The sequence below is a fragment of the Ictidomys tridecemlineatus genome, chromosome 14, assembly GCF_052094955.1.
Source record: "Ictidomys tridecemlineatus isolate mIctTri1 chromosome 14, mIctTri1.hap1, whole genome shotgun sequence".
Lineage (NCBI taxonomy): Eukaryota > Metazoa > Chordata > Mammalia > Rodentia > Sciuridae > Ictidomys > Ictidomys tridecemlineatus.
The window spans coordinates 25,858,736-25,884,920 of record NC_135490.1 but is presented as its reverse complement, the minus strand read 5'-3'; the positions used below and the strand labels follow the sequence as shown (position 1 = coordinate 25,884,920).

Here is a 26,185-nt window from a genome sequence, read left to right as displayed (position 1 = left end):
TTGGATAGATTTGAACTTCTGTTTTACAATATTTGTTATATTAATTCTCTTTATCACTGACCATAGTTTTTTGGATGGGAAGTTTTAACAATGTTACAAAGTATACATAATACAACAATAGAAGTACTACTTGAGCAGTTTTCATGTTCTCTTTGGAAAACAGGCCAAGTGACTAATAAGTTTCTATGACATTACTATTGAGATTCCAAATGACTATATTTTTATGGCTATGAAGAGCAGTGAGTGATTGAGTTCCAATGCTCAGAGATTCAAATATCTGCTTGCCAGCCTGTTTACCAAGCTCTTTCAAACCAAGTAAATATTTTAAATGGGAAGCAGTACATATGCTTTAGACAAGCCCCTTCCACCAGGTCTTTGCTTCCTAAATACAATAGAAATATAGATGTTTCTGTTAGTTGTGGAGCAGGCTGAACGAATGTTACCTGCAGGGTAACCTGGACACTTGACCCTACCTGTCTAGTTCCTTAACACTTGTTTGCCTCAACCCCCACCCATCTGGTATAATGGAAACCCACATCTAGCACCTGCACAGTCTGCGTGAAGGCAGAAGATGACACCCTTAGCAACTACTATATGATCCAATCACTGTACGCCAACAAGGCAGCTTGCAGACTCAAAGACCCCATTAGATTTTGACTATAAAAACTCTCCCCTATCCCCCCTTGCTCTGCTCTCCCCCGGCCTCCTCTTTTTCCTCCAGTGGATCAGACACTGCTGCAATAAAAGATCTATTGGTTGCTCCGAGGGTCGTGGTCACTTTCCTTTCAGTTTCTACCTTTATAAACTTCACCCCACATCTCACAGAGGATTTAAACTCAGTAAATATGACATAGGAAAATTGATTTTGAATTCGATGCCCCTAACTTTCTAATTTATCAATCTTATCTTGAATAGGCACTCAGGGAGTTTCATGAGTTGGTTAAGATTGATTCTTAATTTATATTTAAAACCAGCTAGCATTCCAGGTAAAAAGAAGTTCTAAAAATTAAGAATGATTTTTTATTCTCTGTAATTTTGAGGTATTTTACTAATTTCTTCCACATCTCTTTGATGTATTTAATGTAATTTTTTAAAAACTGTATTTGATATTATGTAGTTTTTTTTTTCCCTAAAGTCACGTGGCTTCTCAGACTTCCTGCATTTTACCTAAAATTATAAATATCTTCTTTATCTCACTTAATAACCAAAAGAATATTGAAATTGAGAGAATTGTTTTCTTCATCACACATTATTTTGAAGTAAACTAAGTAATTTTTCAAAGATGGTAAAAAGCAGTGAAAAATAAATAAATAAAAGTTGTGATACCCCCCTCATTCCTGCTTTTTCCATTATGCCAACATAGTAATAGTCAGGGTTCAGTCAGAAGAGGAGAAACCAGAACAGTGATTTTTGAGAGAAGTATTAAATACAAGGAATTGAGTAAACAACAGTTGAAAAATAGAACAAGGTAAGAGAAACACTGTGCTATTAATTATTGCAAGAGGGTGATTTCATTCATGCAGTTGAGGAGCAAATGGAAGAGGCTGGGGTTTCTTGAACCTTCCAACCTGTAGAACTGGCACAGGGATTTGTAACTCTGAACTCTAATGGTATTGCTAATCTGGAGATGGAAAATTTAGGATATTGGTAAAGAGCTGGAACAGCTAGGATCTAGAACTCTTAGGGTAGCACTTGAGACAGCCATGCTGCTATCTCTGAAGCTGACAATGAGATTGGTATGCAAAGAAGGAGAAGGAGAAGACAAAGAAAGAGGAGGAAGAGGAGGGGAGGATTGGAGTGAGTACAAGGAAGAGAGGAAACGGTGTGCATGTGGGATTAAAACCAATTATCACTGTGAATACAAAATTTGTTATTCAGGAAATACTGACATAAACAGGACAAAATGAACCAGATTTCTAGGTTACTGTTCATTCTCATATTGCAGGACCCTATCAGAAGAGGACTAGTAAAATAGAAATATGGGGCCAAGTGTAGTGGCACTTGCCTGTAATTCCAGAGGCTCAGGAGGCTGAGGCAGAAGGATCATGAGTTCAAAGCCAGCCTCGGCAAAAGCAAGGTGCTAAGCAACTCAGTGAGACCCCTGTCTCTAAATAAAATACAAAACAGGGCTGGGGATGTGGCTAAGTTGTCGAGTGCCCCTGAGTTCAATCCTTAGTACTCAAAAAAAAAAAAAAAAGAAGAAGAAGAAGAAAAAGAAGAGTAAAAAATAGATATGAGTTTTGGAGTTGAGGAGCAATAACTTAAAAATAGTACTTCACCCATGTGCCAATAAAGAAGCAAAATTCAAGAACAAATCTTTAAGTTATTTAAAACAGTGAATAAAGTAGAAACATATCAGGAATTATCTTTTAATAGAAGTTAGTTTGGATGAGGCTCTTGAAATTGGTCTGGATGGGACTCTTGAACCTGGTCTGGATGGGACTCTTGGAATTGCAGATGGGGTTCTTGAAATTCTGGATGGGGCTCTTGGAATTGATTGTGGTCGCTGGGAAACCATTGAGGGAGGTTGGCTCTGTAATCCTTTCCCTACTGCCGTAGGTTGTTGATCAACTTCTTGCTCTTCTTTCTTTCTTCCCTTTAAACAAAGCCGAATACAACAAAGTATTAAAATGCACAAAATAATAAATAATATTAGGCACAGGAAACAAAATCTGGTTGTCCTCTTTCTTCTAGGAGGTGGGCCACTGTCAACACTACCTCCATGGCCTTGTATCTCGCAGTTGGGAGGGTCCCACAGATAGTTGCAATGGCAGTGATGTTTATTGTTGCAGATGCCCCTCATGTTACAGAATGAGGGTGAGCAATTACTGTCCAAGATGGATATATGGACACATTGTCTATGGATGCAGAGATGGTCATGACCACACTCTGTGCCATCTTTCACATCACCAATATCAGGAATCTTCATTCCATGATGGTAATCAGTACCCCAGCAGTTTACATCATTGTAGTGAGCCCAATGCACAGTAGTATGCTGATCCAGTGAAGGAACTTCTTTCACACCATCACACTGAATTCTCCCACACAAGACATCTGAGACATTACATTTTACATATGTAGAGCCTCTGAGACCACAGTGGCCAAAACGAGAACCTTGTGTGTTTACTCGTGTGTAGCAAATCTCAGCTGCACTTTTTGCCTCTCGGCCAAAAATCTGCCTGCATCGTGCAGTGCGGTCATTACATTCTCTTTCATAGCAGTAGGCTGAGGTATTACAGGGAATTCCATTTTCCACAAATACATCATCTGGGCACTTATGGGAAGTTCCATTGCACCACTCTGGAAGGTCACATATATTAGCCTCTTTTCTACACACTTCTCCTGATGGTAAGTACTGGCAGTTTTTACAACAAAGCCCAAAGGCACAAGTTGACCCATAACTCAGAGTGCAATTTGGCATACAGCAGGGATCTTTTGCACAATGCCGTAAAGGTCCACAGTCACATTCCTCTTGATCTTCAACAATACCATTCCCACAGCGTTTTCTGAAGAAGATATCCTTTGTATATAGATGCTCAAACAAACATTGTGCCCTTTCTAGGGTAAACCACCAAAAATAACTATAACTGCAATTGCTAAATTTGGGTGTTGGTGGGTTATCCTCATGCATTATACATTTACGTGGTAAGCACTTACATGTACTAGGGTCATCATGGGGCATCCCCAAATTATGACCTAAATGATGAGCCACAGCAATTGCAGATAGGGTCAAGGTTCTGTTTATAAAAGTAACAATTGCACAGCTACGAAGTGGATTACACATTCCCTTTGTTGAGCCAAGGCCACTTAATCCTCTTAAATGCCTGTATATAAAAAGATGTGTGGTATCATGCTTTAACCGGGGAAGAATATTTTCAGTTTTCCACTTGCAATACAGATCCAGAGATTTTCTTACATCATCTACTACAATGGGATTTTTATTAGTCCACAACTCCAAACCAAACATTAACACCTTTATATCCAGAACACTATAAATGGAATCCACTATATTTGACACAATAAACAGATCCATCATAATTTTTGAAACATTCCCTGTATAGTGAACGTATAGATAATTGTCAATCACCACTACAATTTCAATAATCCTATAATGGGTCCACCAGCCTTCATAGGAACTTTGCTTCAGAGTGAAATTATTAACCTCTTGAAATTCTATTTGGCATGTTATTTTATCTTTCATAAAGCCCGATCTTCGTGTTAGGGATTCTGTCTCCTCATTGTCCATCTTATAAACCAGATGTTCAAATGTGGTAGAAAACATCATGGGCATGATTTCATAAGCAATGTTGTTTATCTCTAACATTCCTCGAAAGCCCCCAAAACAATTACTGAGGGCAACCATGGATTCTGGGTCCCCCTCCACATAACCATGATAATAGCAGCCATTCTGGATAAAAGGATGGTCCTCAAGCAGAGCACCTTGGTCTGTGTAGGTAAACACTGGTAGGTGTTTGTACAGCAAAAGTTTCTTGGCCTTGATGTGAACAATGTGTCTCTGGCCCCCAAAATTCATGCTATAAGACACCCAACCTGGAGGTCTCATTTTTCCAGTAGTGTCAGTTACCTTCAAAGGAATCACCACATCTGGGGGGCTGTGGTATTGGGGGTGCTCAGTCTGGGTGAGCCTAGAAAAGGACCAAGATACTCCAAACCAGTCAAGCAGGAATAAGACCCTAGTGTATAAGAGAGCATCAATCATATTCATTATGAAGCCACACCTACAACAAAATTTGTTTGAAGAAGTCAGATCTAGGAGTCATAGCTTGCGTGGCTAATTCTTCTGTGTACCAGGGCTAATCATTTAGGATCTGTCCTCTGGCAGAGCCGAATCATCAGAGCTCTCTCTCTGTATCCCTGCAAGTAAGATAAAAAGCAATATGTGGATGGAAGTACATATGAGAGGGCATAGTGAGAAGAAAGAGAAAGGGTAAGATAAAAGTGGTTTGTGCTTTAATCAAGGACTGACACAAGAAACTGCCTGGAATTTGCTGATAAATATTGTTAAGGAAGAGGGAGCCAGAGGGTGTAAAGAGAATGAAAACTGGCCTTGATTAATAATCACTGGATGTGAATGATGGATAAAAATGGATTAATTATATTATTTTCTAAATATATGAACATTTGCAAACATTTTCACAATAAATATAACAAAAATTCTTAAGGTTAATCTAATAATAGATCTTAAACTGCTTAAACAGTTCCAATCTACACACATTAAATTGACATAAGTACTAATGTCTTTTCAATTTTAAATGATAAATTAGTTGATACCATTACCTAAGAAATTTTTAAAAATCACTCTTATGTTATATTTTAGATTTCCTATGTATTAGCTACCGTTTACCTCCCTATGGCTCAATAATTATTTAATTCTCTTCCCCAATTTTCTCTTCTCATTAGCTTTGTCCAACTGGAAGATACTCAACAACATTATTTGTTTCTTTCATGAATACCAACATCACATAATGCCTGGCTTACTTATGTAAATAATAAATAATGGTCACCTTGATAGTGATTATTCCTTGGAATGACATAAGTATTATTCATAAAGTATTTATACTTGATTACATTTTTAAAGAATATTACTCAACATATGTGATCAATTTGTGTTCTGGAACAAAGTGGTATATTCTCAGTTTTCCTTTATTCTTCTCTCTAAATACAACATAATAAAGTAGAAACAAGTCAATGGAAAACAACAACAACAAAAAGACCTTGAAAGCTAAAAAGAAAAAGACACACTGAACAGTGATTTCTGAACTTAAATAATGATAACACAGTGAATTTTTTGAATTTTCCTTTTTTCTGTAATATATATCCCAAATGGGATGCTGGTCAGATCTTCACTCAGAACCTCCAAAAAGTACAGACCAAAACAAAACAAAAACAAATAACAAGAAAGTCCAGAACTGAAATTTTACTTTCTGGAAAAATGACTGAAAATGAAATTTTCAACAAATACCTAGTGAGGTGCCCCAGAACCTTTTCCATAATGGCAATTTCAGACATTTGATAGGTCCAACAAAAACACTCGGTGTACTGATGGGCTGTCCATTGCACACACATTAGCAACATCATGGCACTGATTGAACAATCTAACTTTCATTAAATAACCAAATAACTAACATATCTGCCTATAAAAGGTAGTACCAAACTCTTAGTTAGCTCCACAATAAGGGCAGTGAAATGGAGCCTCAATTAGCCATAGGTGTACCATCCATAAAGACCAACATTTCACATCCCTCTACCAAGTGACATAGGAAGACCTAAGCCCAGTAGCTTCTGATTCTCCTCTCCCCAGGCCTGAAAGTGATCCAATGACATGAGGTGAAATAGAAGGGCCCTCTTAACCTCTAGCAGGTACCAGTGAGGATTGAGCTGTATCCTTTTCAAAGTAAGGAAAACTAGGATAATATTGAAATTTTTTTAAATTCTCAAATTAAACATTTTTTCTTTCTTTTTAAATTTCTTCTTAGTTATACATGACAGTGGTGTATATTTTGACATATTTATACAAACATGGAGTACATTTTATTCTAATTAGGATCTTAGTCTTGTGGTTGTACATGATGTGGAGATTCATCGTGGTATATTCATATATGTACATAGGAAAGTTATGTCAGATTCATTCCACTGTCTTCTCTATTTCCATCCCCCATCCCTTTCCTCCCTTTAATTGGAATTCAGCCCACAAAAGAAGGCCATAATATTATTTAATCTAGATAGAAAAAGAAATTACTTCCTATGATGATTTTATGTCTCCTATGCAGTGACATCAGCAAAGTGTGTAGGAAACTCTGCACCATCCTGCTGTAATAAATACATTTCTGAAAGGCTCCTAAACCCTGGAAAAATGCAAACCAGAATCACTGGAATTTGAAGGGAGATTCAGGACACCTTCTCAGTGGAGTCCAGGACCTCAGTTAGATGTCATACAATCGGGAAGAGACTTTTTACCTCCTATCTTTATTCCAGAATTTGAAGAGGTTGGCTTATGTGTCCAGTTCTTCAATATTTTCTGAGAGGCTTTCTAGAGGACTGGTTTCTATTTTATCAGTCTTTGAGCTTTGACTAGTCTTCCACAGACTATCTTCCAGGGAAAATGGAAATGATGGCTTAAGCTATTATATGCCACAGATCCTCTCCTCCTTGCTCAGCAGAGTAAGAAGATGAGAAATACTAGCTCTCAGTTTCATTCTGGGGAGGAAAAGAGTTGATCTGTGTATCCAACATACCAACTTCTCCAGAGCTGCCCAAAGAACTACCTTCTGTCTACCTAATTTTAGAGCTCTGATAGGTTCAACACAGTGTAGACAACTCTGGAAATAAGACCCAGTCTAGTGTACCCCATAGATCCTCCCTATTTCCCAGTACAGAGAAAGCAGACAAATTTTAGCTTTCAGTTTTTCCTTGGGGAGAGAAAGTTGATAGGTACAGCCTACATAGATAAGCAAAAATTGGCATCTGACTAACCGATATTGGAAGTCTGACTGTTCTGGCACAATCTAAATTTCCACAGGAGGAAAAAGATGAAGGCTTTGGTTGGGAGACACTTTGGCTGGGAGATACCTCTTTTCTCCTCAGCACACACCAAACAAACATGAATATTTTAGTTCTCTTTTTTTCTCATTAGAGAAGTGAAGAATTGGTCCATGTTGCTCTACCCCAACTTGCATAAAGAACCAATATCTAACTTGCCAGTCTTGACTCTCTAATGGGTCTGGTGTAGCGTAGGCACCTGAAGAAGAGAAATGGCAGTTTTGACCAGCTGACATAAAAGCTACCTACCCTGAGCTACCACAAACCAAGTGGACAAAAATCACGAGAGTCTACTTCTCCCAGGAGAGTAAAGAATTAGTAGAACAACCATAATCTCTGTACTGGGTGATTGGTGGGAGTCTTCTCATGTCTAAGGCTAGTCAGATACGTAGTGAGATAGGATTGTTTTGTCTCATGTGCAGACATTAGAGAAGGAAAATGAGGATTCAGGCAAAATTTCCACATAAAGGAACAACATAAATCTCTAGACACTGGCCCTAATGAAATATAGTTTTATGATTTACCTGACATAAGATGCAAAAAAAAAATCTATCACAAAGATGCATTATAAAAGCCTCAGAGGAGAGCAGATAGAGGACCAGAAAGTCAGTTCAAAGAAATAATGGTTTAATACATCCAAAATCAGAAGAAGCAAGTGCATATCCAGATCCAAAAAGCTCAAAAGTTCCCAAATAAGGTAAAATCAAAGAAATCCACATGGAAATACATAATAATGTAATTGTCAAAAGTAAAACAGGAAGAATTTTGAGAGAAGCAAAAGAAAAAAATGACTTATATACAAAGAATCTTCATGAAACTATCTATCAGTGGACATTTTAGCAGAAATCTTGAAGAACATAAGGGAGCAGGATGATACACATAATATTCTGAAAGAAAACACCTTGCTGATGAAGAATAATGTCCATGGCCAAATTGTCTTTCAATAGGGAGAGACTAAAGACTGTCTTATACAAATAAAAGCTATCACTGATAGAAATGCCTTTCAAGAAAAGCTAAAATTCGTCAAGTTCAAGTGATAAAGACACAAAATAGTAATACTATAGTGTAAGAAAGTTTAAATATCAATGATAAAGATAAATAGGTAGATATATACATATTTATTTAATAATGGTATGTAAATAATTTTTAATTTCTTTATTTAAATATGTTTAAGGTATGCAATATGATTTTTGATGTGAATATGCTATTTTTGATAAATGTACACATTGTGAAATGATTACTAAATCAAGACTTAATTCTAGAGTAGAAGTTAACAGATTAAGAATAAAAATAACTATATTAAAAATATGTTAAAGATAAACAACATCAATACATGTAAATTATGGTACCAATAACAAACTGTGTGTGGTGTACAGTGTCTGTATGTGACTAAAGAGTTTAAAGTAGAGTTTTTATATGCTACTGAACTTATAGTATTAGTTCAAAATAGACTATTATAAATATATAATATTTTATATAAACGCCATAGTAACCATAAGAGAATACTTGTGGAATTTATGCAAGAAAAAAATAGAAAGCAATCAAGTATATCAGTGCAAAATAATCACAAAATACAAAAAGAGGAAATACTGATAAGAATTACAAGAGTAATAAGATGACAATATGACAATAATGAATCTTTTGTCATCAATAATTACCTTAAGTATAAATAGATTAGAATTCCCAAACAGAAGACAGAATGACTGAATAATAAATAGGTGAAAAAAAAAGAACAAATAAGATGCAACTATATACTATATATAAGAAACTCATTGTAGATTTTTGTTGTATAGAGGTTTCAATCCATAGAGATTGAAAATGACAGGATAGAAAAAATATTCCCCATGCAAATAGTGGCATAACAAACAAACAAACAACAACAACAACAACAAAACAGTGGATGTCTATACTTACACAAAATAGACTTTGAGTCAAAATCTGCTACAGAAATAAAGATGAAGATTATATAATGTTAAAGTGTCAATCTACCAAGAAAGTATAACAATTATACATATATGTACCCCAAACAGAGCACATAAGTATGCAAAACAATTAATGAAAAAGAAGGAAAAAATACAATAATAATAGGGAATGACTTCAATATTCCACTATCAATAATGGAGAGAATACCTAGACAGAAAATAAAGAAATAAAAATTTGAGCAACATATAGACCATATATATAAAATTATATAATAAATAAACAACAACAACAACAACAAAAAAAATATATATATATATTTCCATTCTTTTCCAATTCAAATGAATTGTTTCCAGAATATATTAAAATTTAGACATCCAGATGTTGTGGCTCATTCCTATAATCCCAGATACTTGGAGGTTGAGGCAGAAAGATCACAAGATTGAGACAAGTCTGGAAAACTTAGTGAGACCCTGTCTCAAAATTAAATATTAAAAGTGAACTGGGGGGCTGGGGATGTGGCTCAAGTGGTAGTGCGCTCGCCTGGCATGTGCCAGATGCTGGGTTCAATCCTCAGCATCACATAAAAATAAAATAAAGATGTTGTGTCCACGGAAAACTAAAATAAATAAATAAATATTAAAAAAATTCTCTCTCTTAAAAAAAAGTGAACTGGGAATGTAGGTCAGTGGTGGAGAGATGCCTAGCTTATATAGGCCCTGTACTCAATACCCATTACCACATAAATAAATAAACAAATACATTTTTATTGAAAATTAGAAAATGCAAGAATATATAAAAGCTAAAGAACATACAACGGGAACCAAGAAGAAATAAAAAAAAAAATTTAGAAAGTACCTCAAGTGAAATTGCAAATACAACATACATCAAAATACAAGATTCAGCAAATGTGGTACACCAAAGGGGGTATTTGTAGCAAAAACATGGCTCCATGAAAAAAGAGAAAAGAGCTCAAAAGGGAAACCTAACATTAGGAGCCAGCAAAAGAAAAACAAAGTAAGCCCCAAGAAAACAGAAGGAAGGAAATAACAAATATTAAAGCACATGTAAGGGAAGCAGAAATTTAAAATAGGGAAAAAAGTCAATAAAATCAAATTGTCTTTTATATTTAAAGTTAAAATGGATGGATGAAACTTCCAGTAAACTTTTTAAAAAGAGAGAGATTCAAAGAAATAATATCATAAATAAAAGAGGAGACATTACCACCAATGCCACAGCATCAAAAAGCATCATAATAAAAAACACTATTAAAGGGGATTTGCATGGAATTTTTGTCCACAAGATAAATTTTGACACTGTTATTCCAAGTCCATTTTTCTTGGAGCCCTTGGATTCCTTTTTATTGTTGCCATAATTCTGAAGGCCAAAATGGGTCTCACTGGCTAAAAAGAAGTTTCCAGTAGGGCTGTGTTCCTTTCTGAAAGTTCTAGGGAAAAATCTGTTTATTTTTTCTTTACAACACCTACAAGCTATCACATTTTATGACTAATATCTCTATTCCTCCATTTTAAAGGTCAGAAAGAAGCAGGATGTCAAATGGGTCTCTTACATAACTTCATTCATACCATTTCATTCTGTGACTTCTGCTTCCCTCTTTCACTAAGGACCTTTGTGGTTACACTGGGCTCACCTAGATTAAACAGGGCAATCTCCTATTGTATGGTCAGCTGACCTTTATTCCATTTGCAAACTAAATTCCCTTTTCCCATGTAAATTAGCATACTTGAAGATTTTAGGGATTATAATAGTAACATTTCTGAGAGTCAATTATGCTACCTAATATACCCTCCTTCTGGTAACTCACCCTATTATCTTTTAATCTGTGCCTGTATTCTTTTGTGAATTTTTCTTCTAGGAATGTAGAGTCCATCTATTTTTCTTTTGTACTTATGGAAAAATAATAATTAAAAAATGATAAAACTTACAATTAGTGAAGGTATAATGAGACAGGTGCTTTATAATTCAAAATATAGAAGGATAAATCAAGCTCCACACTGTAGAGAAAATGTAGCAAAATATGGTCAAGATCCAAAGATTCCTTTTAGTTGTAAGTGGACACAATGCCTTTATTTTTATTTATTTTTATGTGGTGCTGAGGATCAAACTCAGTGTCTCACTCGCAATAAGTGAACACTCTACCACTGAGCCACAACCCCAGCCCCTTCTTAGTTCCACATCAGTAATTCTATTGAATTAGATAGTGTTATGTAGTAGGGGTCTTAGAAAAGGAAATAGAAAAAGGAATATATATATTTATGAGTAGTGTAATCAAAGGGCATAATGCTTGACTCTAGAGGGTTGGATAGTGCCCACAAAAGATATGCTCATGTCCTAATCCCATCTTTGAATCTATGAATATAACCTTATTTGCAAGAGTCTTTGCAGATATAATACAGAATCTTGAGATGAAAATCATCCTGCATTACAATGAGTGATAAATCTAGTGTCAAGAGTCATTATTAGAAAAGAAGACAGGAAAAGACACATAGTAACATGGTGGAGAAGGCCAGATGATCCACATAACCACAGAGGCAGAGATTGGAACAGAAACTACCAACAATTTGAAAAGCAAAGAAAAGATTTTTCCCCAGGACTGGTTTAACTTCAAAATTTTGAGAGAATAAAATTCTGTGAGTTTAAGCCAACAGCTTGTGGTTATTTTGTTATGAATATTACCTTGTTATCCATCCCCTATTGTCATATCCTCAGGCCCAGACAAGATATTCAGATGATCTCATGATCATCTTCTGATTCACATTTGGAACAAACATCTCTCATAGTGATGGTCAGCTAAGCAGTATAAATTTATCTTTGGTTCTGGACATATTTTGAGGAATAACCATTTTATAAGAATTAAACAGAGTGAAATTTTTTAAAAAGAGAAGAAAGTGTAATGTTATTGTATAATAAGTCTTTTCTTATCATATACCAGGTAAGGTCATTATAAAGAAAAACTTAAAGAAATGTCCTATGCATCCTCTTTCAGTGTCAACTCTTCTTAATATGGTTTTAATTTAAGATCAAGTTCCTCTTTATCAAAAAGAAGCAGGTGAAGGAGCAGAAGCTTTTGATATGGATTAGTATTCTAGATTCAGGTACAATATTTTACATTCTCACTTCACTTCTCTCTGTTCCATCTTGTGTTAACATCCTAAAGTTGTGTAGTTCTTTATCTACCATGTAGACTTCTTGCCCTTCCCCCAAGAACTTACTTGCTATCATATATACATGCTAAAGTCTTGATTTATTTTTAAAGCCTTTTAAAATAACATATTCTTTACAATTTTTTCAAGTTCAATGAATAGAATTAATATTTCTTTTCATAGTCTTCAATTATATTTCTGCAACTCTTATCATCATCTGTAACATCTGATATTGCCACAAGTACATTTAACTACCATCACATTTTTGTTGGACTTCAAGCAATGAGAAATCATTAATTTCCTTCCTTCTGAAAAAAACTTGCTTTAACCCGTATCATTTGCATATTTTACTGTCAGGTGCTCATATAGTCATTTTTCTTAAGGTGGAAGGGCAGGCACTGACTGATTGCTTTCCTGATACTCTTGCATGCAAAGAAAAAAAAATGTGATGTGGATGAAGAATAGGAAACTTTAATCTGAGCAGTTACGAAAGATTTTTTTTTAAAAGAAGAAGAACCATTTCTTCTTTCTGAAATTTGAAAAATGCACAGAAACCATCCAGGTGAATGTTAGGCAAACAAATGAGAAAAGAGCAGGTATTAAGACATTCTGGGGAGAAGAAATATGATCTGAACCTTAAAAAATATTATAGCATTTGGTATAGAAATTTGGATGAAAATCACTCAAATTGAGTGGGTAAGATTGGCTTCTTGCAGCCACTGAAGTTTAGGTTTATGAAAGATATGTTTTACAATGTAAAAATCAGATATTGTTGAATTCTGACTACTTAAGACCTTAGAATTTGACAGTAAGAATATTTAGAAGAATATCAAAGAAATACAATTAGTTTTTAAAATGAAGGTAGAAACTTGAATATAAGAAAATAATTTCTCTCAAAGTCTTTTTTTTTTAAGTAGATTATACACCACATTTGAGTAACTCTAAACTCTGTTTGCTGGACTATATAGCTAATGGCTTCTCAACACTAATTCTTGCTTGAAGATGTGAAATAAAGCAACTAGTGACCTTTTTCTTTAAGAAAGAAGGCTCTCTTTAGATAAGTTGCTTGTAAATTGTGAGTCAACATTTTACTGGCTTTCTGAATAATGCAACATGTCAATGAGAATGTGGCTACATGACATCTGTTTAAAATACATAAACATCACTTTGCAATAAAAGTTAAAACTGCTTATCCTAGAGAAATGAAAAGTGAAATTAATTTACCTGGAATGACAGTTTGATTGTTTTCAGATGAGACAATCAGGGAAGGAATGGCACTGTCTCTTGCTCTTCTAGTTCAGGAAAGTCACGTTCTTTGGAAACTTATTATATTTGTAATTTCCCAGAGATGATATATTCTTATTGTGTTATACTTGCATGTCCTTTTAAGTAGAAAGAGACTCCAAATAATTTATTTCTCTTAGTGACATGAGCCTAATAGAAAAAAAAATATGTAAGGCTGTGATGGCTAGGTTATTTGTTCATATGACATGAACTTTATGCCTCAGTGAAAGGTTAATTTTAGTTCTAATATAGAATGAAAATGAAAAAATGGTATCAGATACAGGCTATTTTATGGGTATTATTCAAATACAAATGGAAACAATCATATGGAACAAATACAAAAATTGATAATTAGCCACAATATTTGAAAGGTTTTTTAAAAAACCTGCCAATAAAACAAAATAATATTTTTAAGTTAAAATGAGTTCTTAGGTGGAATGCAGGAGTATTTCAATAATGGTAATAAAACACAAACCAAATAAATTCAGGAAATAGCATATTCTCCCCAATGGCAGTTAAAATGTCATTCTGAAACAATCTCAACTTGGTAACGAATTGATCTCAATTCAGTAAAATTTAAGACAAAAATAGTAATTTTTAACATTTCAAAATTTATTTAGGATTTTTCTTTTTGCACATTCTAAATAAAATTATTTAAAATTTCCTTCACTTCTGGCTTCTATTTGGGATTTCAAGTAAAAATTACACTAATCTTATTTAGATAGAATTTCCCCAGAGCAAATGGATTATTGGGTTTGTATTATAAGAATAAAATGTAAGATGTTGAGCTGCTGAATACTAAGGTTTGGATCTGGAATGTCTTCCAAATACTTGTTCCTGAGAGTAGTGCTCAGTAGAGGGTGTAGAATATTTAAGATGTAAGGCCAGGTGGGAGGGCTGATCTTTGTGCCCTTGAAGCAGATAGTGGAATCCTGACCCCTGCTTCTTTCTGTTTTTCTCTTCCTGGTCACCATGAGATGAGCACCTTTGTTATTCTACAAGTTCTTCCATGATGTGCTGCCTCACCATAGTCCCAAAAGCAACAGGGCCAAAAGACTGTGGACTGAAACCTCCAAAACTGTAAGCCAAAATAAACCCTTGCCTTTTGTGAGTTGATTATCTCGGGTATTTTTTATAGTAACAGAAAACTAACAATTAGCTAACAGACTGGTACTGAGTATTTAAAATGCAGTTTTTCATTAGATTGATATGCATTCATTTTTGCCCTGTGCTATTCTGATTTGTACTTCTTGTCTCAGTGGATTTATTAATGTTACTATTATATTGCCCCCTGCAAAATATCCATACATACGGTCACTGTATTGAGTTGGCACATACATTTTATGTTTCTATCAGTGCACTTAGATCATATTACCTCAATAATTCTTTAAAGCAATATTATGGGGTAACTGGTCATTTTCCAAATGATGAAATTAAGCCTTTGCATAATTTTATATAACTGAGTGATTTACTAAGTCCAGAGGCAAATTGTTGACTCAGAAGTCCACATTCTTTTTACAAAGGAGTACATGGCCTTTCCAATAATTACTAAATCAATAATGGGGCAAGATACTCAATGGTACCGCAGAATTGTGAGTCTATTGAATAAAAAATTCTAAATAGGGTCTGGGACTGTGGCTAAGAGGTAGAGCACTAGCCTAGCACCCGTGAGGCACTAGGTTCAATCCTCAGCACCACATAAAAATAAAATATAGGTATTGTGTTCACCTACAACTAAAAATTTTAAAAAATTCTAAATAAATTTAGATAATCAGATTAACTTTCCTATTTTGTGAACATACAGAATTTTTTATTTTCCTACATACCTCACACACTTGTATGGAGGAATCAATATGTACTTATTTGGATTTGAAAATTAAAACTCCAAAAAAATAATCATACCATTAAATTCTAAAGTCATACTTTATTTTAGTGTAAATTTATTATTTATTAATTATTTTGCATTAGAGAAGTTTTGATTTGTATTAGATTGCTATAATAGTGAGGATTTAATTCCACAGTATTTCCCAAATCTGAAACCAACTGATGTCTTACTGGTGGCCCAGGGCAAATGATTAAATTATAATTTTCATAAGAATATATATCTTATAAGATAGACCCCCAAATATAGAATTACATTAACAGATAGCCATTTCTTTTGTTCTTTCTTTCTTTTTCATGATGCTGGGGATTGAAACTAGGGCCTTCTGCATGCTAGGCTAGTGCTCTACTACATAGCTATATCCCCAGACCTAGATAATCCTTTCTTACTAATGGAATATATATATATATATATGTATATATATATACATATATATATATATTGTATCTATATATCTATATATAGACACAATACCTTTTTTTATTTTTATGTGGTGCTGAGGATCAAACCCTAGATTGTATTATATTGTATTTAACTAAGGAAATGTTTTTGACAAAAAATCTAGTGGTAACATTCTCCAAGAACTGTTCCTGATAGTCCCAAATCTCATGATGTCCTAAGTGAATCCTGTGTGTACGTGCACTAATTGAGCTTATTTTGATTTTCTTATTCACATATTTAATTAGCATAATAAACTGAATTCCAAATGGGGAGATACTTGAGCACATGGTAAGCAATCCCTATATTTCTGATATGTCTTATATGTAGACACTTCTATTATATGTTATAGAATTGTTCATTTCATTTGAGAGGTGACAAAATAAAGATATAGCTCATCCAGGGATATTGACTAGTTTTTCAGACAAGAAATCCTACAGTATTTTGGTTAAGAAAATAGCAGTAATGCAAGTTCTTTCCCCTTGTGTCTGTAATTCTTATGATACATTAACATATGTATAATTATATGTATCTATCCATCCATCTATGTTTCTATCAATTCTTAAACTTTCTTCGGGAATAGAGAATTATTTATATATCTTTTTACCTATCATTTTTTGTCTGATTATAATATCAGAGCACCTTATTTGTGGATCAAATAGAAGATGTTTCAGAGAAATAGACTCACTACACAAAATATTTACAGACCCTGAAAACTGAACTATGACAATGGCTTTCAATTCTGTCTATAGCTCAGCATCTCCTATATGGTATTTAAAACCCTAGATTTGAGTCCGGATCTCTGAAGCTCACATATACCGTAAAATGTCACATAAGACAAGTGGATCATAGTAAGAAAATGGTAATATTAAATGAAAATAAAAAAGTTTTGCTTTAAGAAAATAAAAAGCAATACCAGAATTAAAGTTTGTATCAGTGAAAATTATAATTAGGATCAACACTGGAAACCCCCAAGTTTTTTGAAGTATAAAAAGTTCATTTAAAAAATAAAAATAGGGCTGGGGATGAGGCTCAAGCGGTAGCGCGCTTGCCTGGTATGCGCGGGGTACTGGGTTTGATCCTCAGCACCACATAAAAATAAAATAAAGATGTTGTGTCCACCGAAAACTGAAAAATAAATATTAAAAAATTCTCTCTCTCTTAAAAAATAGAAAAAAAATTTACAAAGAAAAGAAATGATAGCAAGGAAATACATAATAAAACTAAAACTCTTAGTTAAAAATTTCTACTAGTGAAATTCTCGAACTATGAAAACTTCATGGGTATGTGAATTATATCATAATAGTGTTGCTATACCAAAAAGAAATATAAGATGATAAACTTCATAATTATTAAATTTATGACATTAATAATACAGCTTTGTAGACATGTAACTTCTTTATTTTTTTCATAATTTAAAATATCTCAATCTCCATTTATTTTTTTTAATTTGTTGTTTTTAGATATACATAACAGTGTATATTTTGACATACATACCCAAAGGACTTAAAATCATCATTGTTCAATGACACAGCCACATCAATGTTTACAGCAGCTCAGTGTACAATAGCCAAGCTATGGAACCAACCTAGGTGCCTCAACAGATGAATAGATAAGAGAAAATATGGTACATATACACAATGGAATATTGCTCAGTCATAAAGAAAAATTAAATTATGTCTGAATGGAACTAGGGAATATCATGCTTAGTGTAATAAACTATTCTCCCAATACCAAAGGCTGAATGTTGTGTCTGATATGTAGTTGCTAACCTATAACAAGGGAGGGTAAGGAGGGGAAGTATAGAAATTCACTGGATTCAACCAAGAGAAATGAAAGGAAGGAAGGGAGATGGAAATAGGAAAGACAGTACATGAATCGGATATAACTTCCCTATTCTCATATATGAATACATGACCAGTGTAACTCCACATCATGTACAACCACTCGAATGGGATCAAAATTGGAATAGATTTCACTCCATTTATGTATAATATGTCCATCTCCATTTCTAATTCATGTTGGAGACATAATCACAGGCAATCCAATCCCAAATCATTTACTTCAGTATCCCATCACTTTCAATTTATACTCAAGGACTCCTGATTTTGCCCTCTCCAGTCTCTGTAGAGCTTTTACTTCTAAGATGTTTGTATGACTCTAAGTATAGTGAGGAGATAGCAAGCCTTTGGTGTGTGGTTATGCTGTCTCTACTGACATGCCTCCTTTTAGAAAGAGATCTTGATGTTATCTGAGATTATCCACCAACCCCAATCTGGTCACGAGCTTTATGGTCCACCACCAGATTCTTGTACTTAAAATTATAAGACATCCTCAGGGACACCTGCCTTTTGTTTCACGCCTCCCCCACTGACAAATGAGAAAATAGGACACTGATCAAAATCATATGAGGACTGTCTGTGAGGATATTTCCTCTTCAGCCCAGGGAATTTGATGTTATTTTTTTTGTAGACATTCAAATATTGCAGTTGTTTGAATGTATCCTTCTGCCATATTATAATGCAACAGGAAGGCCCTCAGCAGATGTGGTCCCTCAACCTGAACGTTCCAGCTTCTGAATTATAAGAAATGTTTCTTTTCTTTATAAATTACCCAGTCCCTGTTATTCTGTCATCACAACAGAAACCACACTAAGGCAAGTATGAACAGATAATAGGCTGACCTATTTTTCAATTCTTGACTTTTTTCATTGCTCAGATCTTACTAATATCTGTGTTACATTCTTAATAGTATTTTAGAGGATCAATACTATATAGTTAAAAACTGGCATTTCAATGGAAAGTATAAATTCATCTGTCTTTATAATGTTACCTTATCAACTCTGAATAGTGAAATATATATCTAATATATCTAATATTAAGAGTTTGAGAAATTTAAATAATATTTATATGAAAATCCTATTGACAACTAGAAAAAGTTTCTTTCAGCCAAATAGTCTTATTTACTTATGTCTAGTAGGCAGTGTTATAAAGTGGGTTGGAGTATCAGTCTGAAGCACTGTTGTTAGGTTCAAATGCCAGCACTTCATACTTACTAAATACTTTGATAGTATTCCCATATATCTGACTTCTTTTTTTGGTAAAATAGAAATAAAAGTAATATCTACTCAAAGGGTAGTTTTGAAAAAACAAATTAAATAAGATAACTAACTTAAATATTTAGGACAATATTTATGTAATACATATTTTATGTAGTTAATAAATAATTATTGTTGTCTTTAAGTGAAGCGAGTGATTTCTCAAATTTCCAGTTCATTGTCTTTACAAATATCCATGGAGTAATCTTTCCTTTGCACTAAATTGCAAACCTCATAGTGAAGCCTTTTTGAGTGCTATTTTACACTGAACAGGAAATAATTTTGTAAACCAATTCATTGGGAAGAAAGCTGATTTTCAGTAAAAGAGTTTGTTTGAAGAAGTGTTTCTATTGTGTGATTTCATATCCTAAGAAACATCTGTACCTGATACTTTACTTCTATTTCTCTTTCAGCAAGTACCCACTGTGAATGTCTAGTCATTTCCTAAGCCTTCTAAAGCTGTTGTTGTCATCCATCTTCATCTAACATTTTATCTTCTCTCTGGTTTATTTCTCTGTTTCTCAGGAACAGTCTTTATTTTACATTCTAGGTAGCCACTTCCTTTCTCCTTTGAAATGGATACTTTTCTTGGCATCTTAATTTTGGCACAAGTATAAGAGGTATGAAAATTCTTTCAGATTTAATTATGTAAAACAAATCTGTCAAAGAAAATTTGAATTGGACAGTTCTAAAAGAGAAAACTGCATAGTTTAAAATCACTTCCTCTGTCTTGTCTTTATCTTATTTTGAGATATTGCCTCCTTTCTTTAAAGGAAGAACCATTTAAATAATTCTACACTGTGGAAACATTATCATATGAGAACAAGTAGGACGGTTATGACATTTTTCGATAGTTTTGTTTAAATAAACCTTGTTTTTGAGAATAGTTTTTGATTTACAAAATTAATGCAAGGTTAGCACAGAATTCCCATACTCACATGCCCAGATTTCCCTACTAGTGACCTCTTTCATCATGATGCATTTTTCCACAATTAATAAACTAATTTTGACATATTATTATTAAATAATACATATCTTTTCCAGATTTCCTGAATTTGTACCTAATGTCTGTTTTGGGTTCCAAGATCCCATTCAGGGAACCACATTATAATTAGTTATCTTGTCTTTTTAGGCTCCTTTGGAGGTGGCAGTTTCACCTTTCTTTGTTTTTGATGACACTGGCAGTTTTGAGGAGGAATGGACAAGTGTTTAGGAGAATGTCCCTTAATTGAAGTTTGTCTGATGTCTGCCTTTGATATATTTTTTTTCGTGTTTAGGTTATGAGTTTTGGGAAGGAATACCACAAAGATTAATCACCTTTTTAATAACAACAGCTTTTCAAGTGTACTACTACTAACATGCCTTATCATTGTTGACACCGAACTTGATCATTTGGTTTTGATAACATCAAGTTCTTCACTATAAAGTTACACCCTGTTTTTTGTTTCTGTTTTTTTTTTTTCCATATTGTACTCTTTGGAAGGATGTCACTTTGTAGTGCACACACAGAATGAGTAGGGAATTACACTTCTCTCCCAAACCCTTAACATGCAATAATCTTTTTATTGTCTTTTTAATGGCCTTTTCCATAATGTAATATAACTAAAATTATAAGCTATATTGCCTTTGCATACTGGCTTCTTTCGCTTAGAATATTCCCTTAAACTTCATCCATATCTTTCATTTTATCACTGAATAATATCCATTGTATCAAAATACAATGACTTGCCTATTCATTTGTATATTGAAGATTTCTTCTAGTGATTATAAATAAAGCTGTGTGTGTGTGTGTGTGTATACATGTTTTCAAATCAGTTGCATTAATACTCAGGAGCAACATTTCCTGAATTTTATTGAAGATCATAATAGCTTCCCAAATGATTCCCCAAATGTCCATACCACTGTACTTCCACCAGCAATGAGAGTTCCAGTTGTTCTATATCCTTATCAGTAATTGGTACTATGAATTATTTTGTGGGGAAGGAGAATAGGGAAGGTTTGAGTCATTCTACTGAACATATAGCAGTATCTCATTGTTTCTAACCTGCAATTTCCAGATGAAAAATATTGTTGAGAAAATTTCCTGTTCTTATTTGCCACCTCTACATCTTCTATGATGAAGTATCTCTTCAGATCTTTTGTTCATTTTAAACTGTTTTTTATAGGCTTATTGTTGAGTTTTAAGAGTGACTTCCATATTTTTTCTTGTTTTCTGTTTATTTATTTGTTCTAATTAGGTATATATACAGCAGCAGAATGTGTATTTTGGATCAAATCCTCTATCATGCCTTTGCATACTTCTCCCAGCCTGTGACTACTCTTTTAATTTTCTTAATATTGTCCTCTCAGAGCAGAATCTCTGATTTTAATAAAGTCTGATGTATCATTTTTTTTCCTTCCAAGGATTCTGCTTTTGGTATTGTATCTAAAAGCTCATTTCTAAAGTGCCTATATATTATCCTACATGTTCTTCTGAAACTTTTTAGAGTTTCATGTTTTACATTTGTGTTTGTGTCCATTTTGAGTTAATTTTTGTGAAAGTTATAAATTTTGTGTCTGGATTTCCAATATTTCCAGCAAATCTGTTGAAAAGATGATCCTTTTATCATAGGCCTGCATTTGTTACTTTACAAAGATGAGAAGACTATATTTATGTGGGTCTATTTCTATGCTCTCTATTTTGTTTCATTAATATCTGTGTCCTTTCACCAACAGCACACTGTCTGAATTATTGTAACTTTAAAATGAGCTCTAAAAACAGGTAGTATGAATCCTCCAACTTCAATCTTCTTCAAAATGTTGTGATCTATTTTAGGTCGTTGAATTTTCCTTAATCAGTGTCCACAAAATAGCTTTCTGGATATTTCACTGGGATTGTGTGAATTGGCAGAATAATTTGGAAAGAACTGACATTTTAATAATATTCAGTTTCCCAATCTATTAACACAGAATCTATTTTTATATTGATGTTCTTTGCTTTCTTTCATCTGAGGTTTGTAATTTTCTACACATAAATCCTGTATATACTTTATTAAATAGAATCCTAAATTTTTAAATGTCTCGAGCTATTGGGAAAAATTTCAATCTCCAGATATTGGGTAATTCCTATTCTATTTTTCTGTTACTCATTCTTTGCTTAATTCCTTACTGTTCGGACCCAAAACTATATGCTTTCTATTCTTTTAAATTTTTTAGATTGTTTATGACCCAGAATGTCATCTAGTTTGATGACTGTTCCATATAAGCTTGAGCAAAATGAATATTTTGTTGCTGTTGAATGCAGCATTCTAAAACTGTACATTTGATCTTATTGATTCTATTGTTCAAGTCAACTACATCCTTACTGAGATTATGAGTGCTCTATCACTTGAAAGAAAGATGTTAAATTTTTCAAATATAATAGTGATTGCCTCTTTCCCTTTGCTTTTCTTTCAGGTTTTTCTTCTTTGATACTCTGCTGTTAAGTGCACATGTATTAAAGATTTTTATATCTTCTAATTGACTTTTTCCCATTATGTCATGTCTGCCTTTATCCTTGATAAATCTTCTTTTTCTGAATTCTGCTTTGTCTTCTCTGATAGTCTTTTAAGTTTCTGATTAAGTGGCATGATATTGGTAGAACTGGATTAATCTTTCATATGTAAAATCATATTCTATTCACTGCACTGTTGTTTATTTTTTCTTTTCCGTTCTTCTACCTTCTCTGATTTACTTAAGCACTTTACATGATTGCTTTGTATTTTCTCTCAATGTATTGCTTATAGTATGCTAATAAATTATTTGAGGATTTGCTTTGTTGTTTTCATTATACATTTACAACTAATCCAATTTCACCTACAAATAATTCTCAGACCACTTCTTGTGCAATATGGGTATCTTATAGCAGTATTCTCACGTTCTCCCTCCTATCATTTATGATATTGCTGTTATTAATTTTATTTATCCATGTGCTACAGAAACCTAACATTATTATTTTAATTAAACAGATTTTGATTACCAGTAAAAAATAAATATTTTATTTTACCTTCATTTAATCCTATTTTAACTTCTTCCTTGTTTTTGTATATCCAAGCTTCTGACCCCATAAAGTCTCATTCTTGCTAAAGAAATTCAAATTCTTTGCAGGCCAGGCTTGCTGATGACAAATTCTTTATTAGAAAAGTCAAGACAGTTCAAAAAAGCCTTTATTTCTTGTTTCCATTTGAAGAATAATATTTCACTGGATATAGGATTTTAAGTTGGTGGATTTTTAAAAAATATTTCACCCCACTTTCTTATTGCTTTCATGGCTTGTAACAAGAAGTCCACTGTAATTTTTACCTTTTTTTTTCCTCTATAGATAAAATACTTTTACCCTTGATAATTGTCTGGATTTCAGAAATTTGAACACAGAGTGTCAAGGGGTGTGTGTGTGTGTGTGTGTGTGTGTGTGTGTGTGTGTGTTTTCATTGTTGTTTAGCCTGCTTGGTGTTCTTTAAACTTCTTGGATATATGGCTTTGTGAATTTCATTAATTTCTAAGATTCTCAGCCATTGCTGCTTCCAATATTTATTCTTCCTCCTCGTCCTTGTCCTCTTCCTCACCTTCTTCTCCTTCTTCTTTTTCTATTCCCGTTACATCAATGTTATGCTTTTTTCAATTGTCTCACAGTTACTGCATAATCTGTTCTGTTTTTTCTTCTCCCCATTCCTTTTTGTCCTTCTATTTTAGTTTGGGAAGTTATGTTGGCATATTTTCAAGCTCACTGATTGTTTTGTCAGCCCTTTCTAGTCTACTGTAGAAACCATTGAAAGCATCTTCATTTTCACTAGTGCATTTTTATTATTAGCATTTTAAAAACTCTTTTGAGTTTTCATCTCTCTACTTACATTACTCACCTATTCTTGTATGTTTTCTACTTTTTCCATTAGAGTCTTTAACATATTTTTCATACTTCATTTAAAATCCCTGTTTTTTACTTAAAAAATTTATGAAATATCTGAATTTGGTTGTGATACTTGTTCAGACTTGTTTTTCCTTACCTTTGATTATGAGCCTTAATTTTTTTTGTTGAAACCTAGATGTGATGTGTTAGATCATAGGAACAGTGGTAAAGAGAGGCCTTTAGTCAAGGATTTATATTAATCTACCCTGGAGTTAAGCTACATTTCATTCTACTAGAACTCTAAGTATCAGAGACTTCAAATTCTTCTAGCATGTTTAATTCCAACCTCATCTCTTTTAGATTTTTCCTAAGAACTCTTCCTTATATAAAGTCTATATCCTTTAACCCTCACAGCTATAATACACCATTGTGTTGGGTCCAATTGATATGGTAAGGAGTGGGAGAGAAGAAGTACTCTATAATCTTATGATTCAATTTTGATCACTTAGTAGGCTTCTGTTCATTTCACATGTATTTCTTTACAAGTATTTCTTAACTCCCTCATCCTCTTGAGGTGAGACTGTAGGGGTTCTGTGTTTGGGACTGGGGTCCCTGATGACTTCATGACTGTGGCATGCTTGGTGCCTGGGAAAGTTTCTGTGCAGAGGCACAGGATGCCCAGTTGCTATGGTAATGCCCTTCATGCTAGAGTCTTATCAGCTTTGACCTTAATCTTAGGCACATAACTCCTGGTAATAAAGGAACTTGCTTGCTTGATAACTACAATGTTTTGTCAAGCTCCGGTGCTCCTGGAGCTGCCTGCCTAACAGTAACTTCAGACAATGGACCTTCTTGAGAACTGCACAAAGCTCCTAACATTGCATATTGTAACTGTGAAATGTAACTGCAGAATAAGCAACCTTACTGATACTCTAAACAATAATGTGGTTATGGTCCTAATGACCTAATGCAACCTATTGTTATAAATAAATGTGGCCACTTGGACAAAGAGCCACCCTGCCATCTTCCCTGCCTCTGCATCTTGTCTATCTCTTCTTTATTATTATTATTCTTTACATGAGACAAGAAAGATAAGGGTTCTAAAATTGGGAAAATTTCCTAATCCAAGGTGAGATGGGTTCTGTTAAAGTCTTTCCTAAAGAGTAGGCATTTACTTTATGAATAATATTCTGGGAACACTTCAAATGGTTTATTTCCCTGCCTCTTATTATAGCCATGAGTCTATCTCTCTTAATCTTTCACCATGAAAATTTGGTGAAGTTTCTGGAAATAAAATCCACAAATATATGACAGCCTCATTAAGATGGCATCTGCTCCAAGGATTTTCTTAGTCTCATGCTAGTCTATACTCAGGCTCCAGCAATTCATCAAAATTACCTTTTTAATGTTCCTGCCATTTTATGGCATCAACAACTTCTGTTCCAAATAAGAAGAACCCAGCAATGACCCTCTATATTTGCCTACTTGCAGATTTCAGGATGGCAGTTTGCTCTGTGAACTCAATTTTCTGACAGGTCCAAGAAAAGACACTGATTTTAGCTTATTTACCATTTTTTTTCTTATTGAATGCTTTTATGTAACAACTTCCAGGCTTCTTAAATGTTGGAAATGAAACTAGAAGTCTGTCATAGCATTTTTAAGAATTAAACTACTCCTTATTGGATCCATAAAGGCATTCCAGTTAATTGGCTATTGTCATCAATACAGTTAAGAAGAAAAAACATGTTTTTAATATCATGTTATTAACACTGCCTTGTGGAATGTGTTAGTTCTCAATGTTTATGTAAGATTTGAATTTGTCTTCACATTTAGAAATATTTACGGAATTTTGGTACTTTTTAAAAAATTATTTTTAGTTATATACAACACCAAGATATACCTACCCTGACATATCTCAAAAGCATGGAACACAACTTGCTCCAATTCAGTCCTAGGACTTCCCTCCTCTTCCCCAA

The 26,185-nt window shown here is 33.8% G+C and overlaps 1 protein-coding gene across 1 annotated transcript; it reads right to left on the bottom strand.

The window, feature by feature from the left end:
* Positions 1-2,362: 2,362 nt before the first annotated feature.
* Adam29 (ADAM metallopeptidase domain 29) lies at positions 2,363-4,856 on the bottom strand. Its single transcript, XM_005325542.3, has one exon. The coding sequence runs from the start codon at positions 4,724-4,726 to the stop codon at positions 2,363-2,365; it is 2,364 nt and encodes a 787-aa protein (XP_005325599.2). The 5' UTR covers positions 4,727-4,856.
* Positions 4,857-26,185: the final 21,329 nt, after the last annotated feature.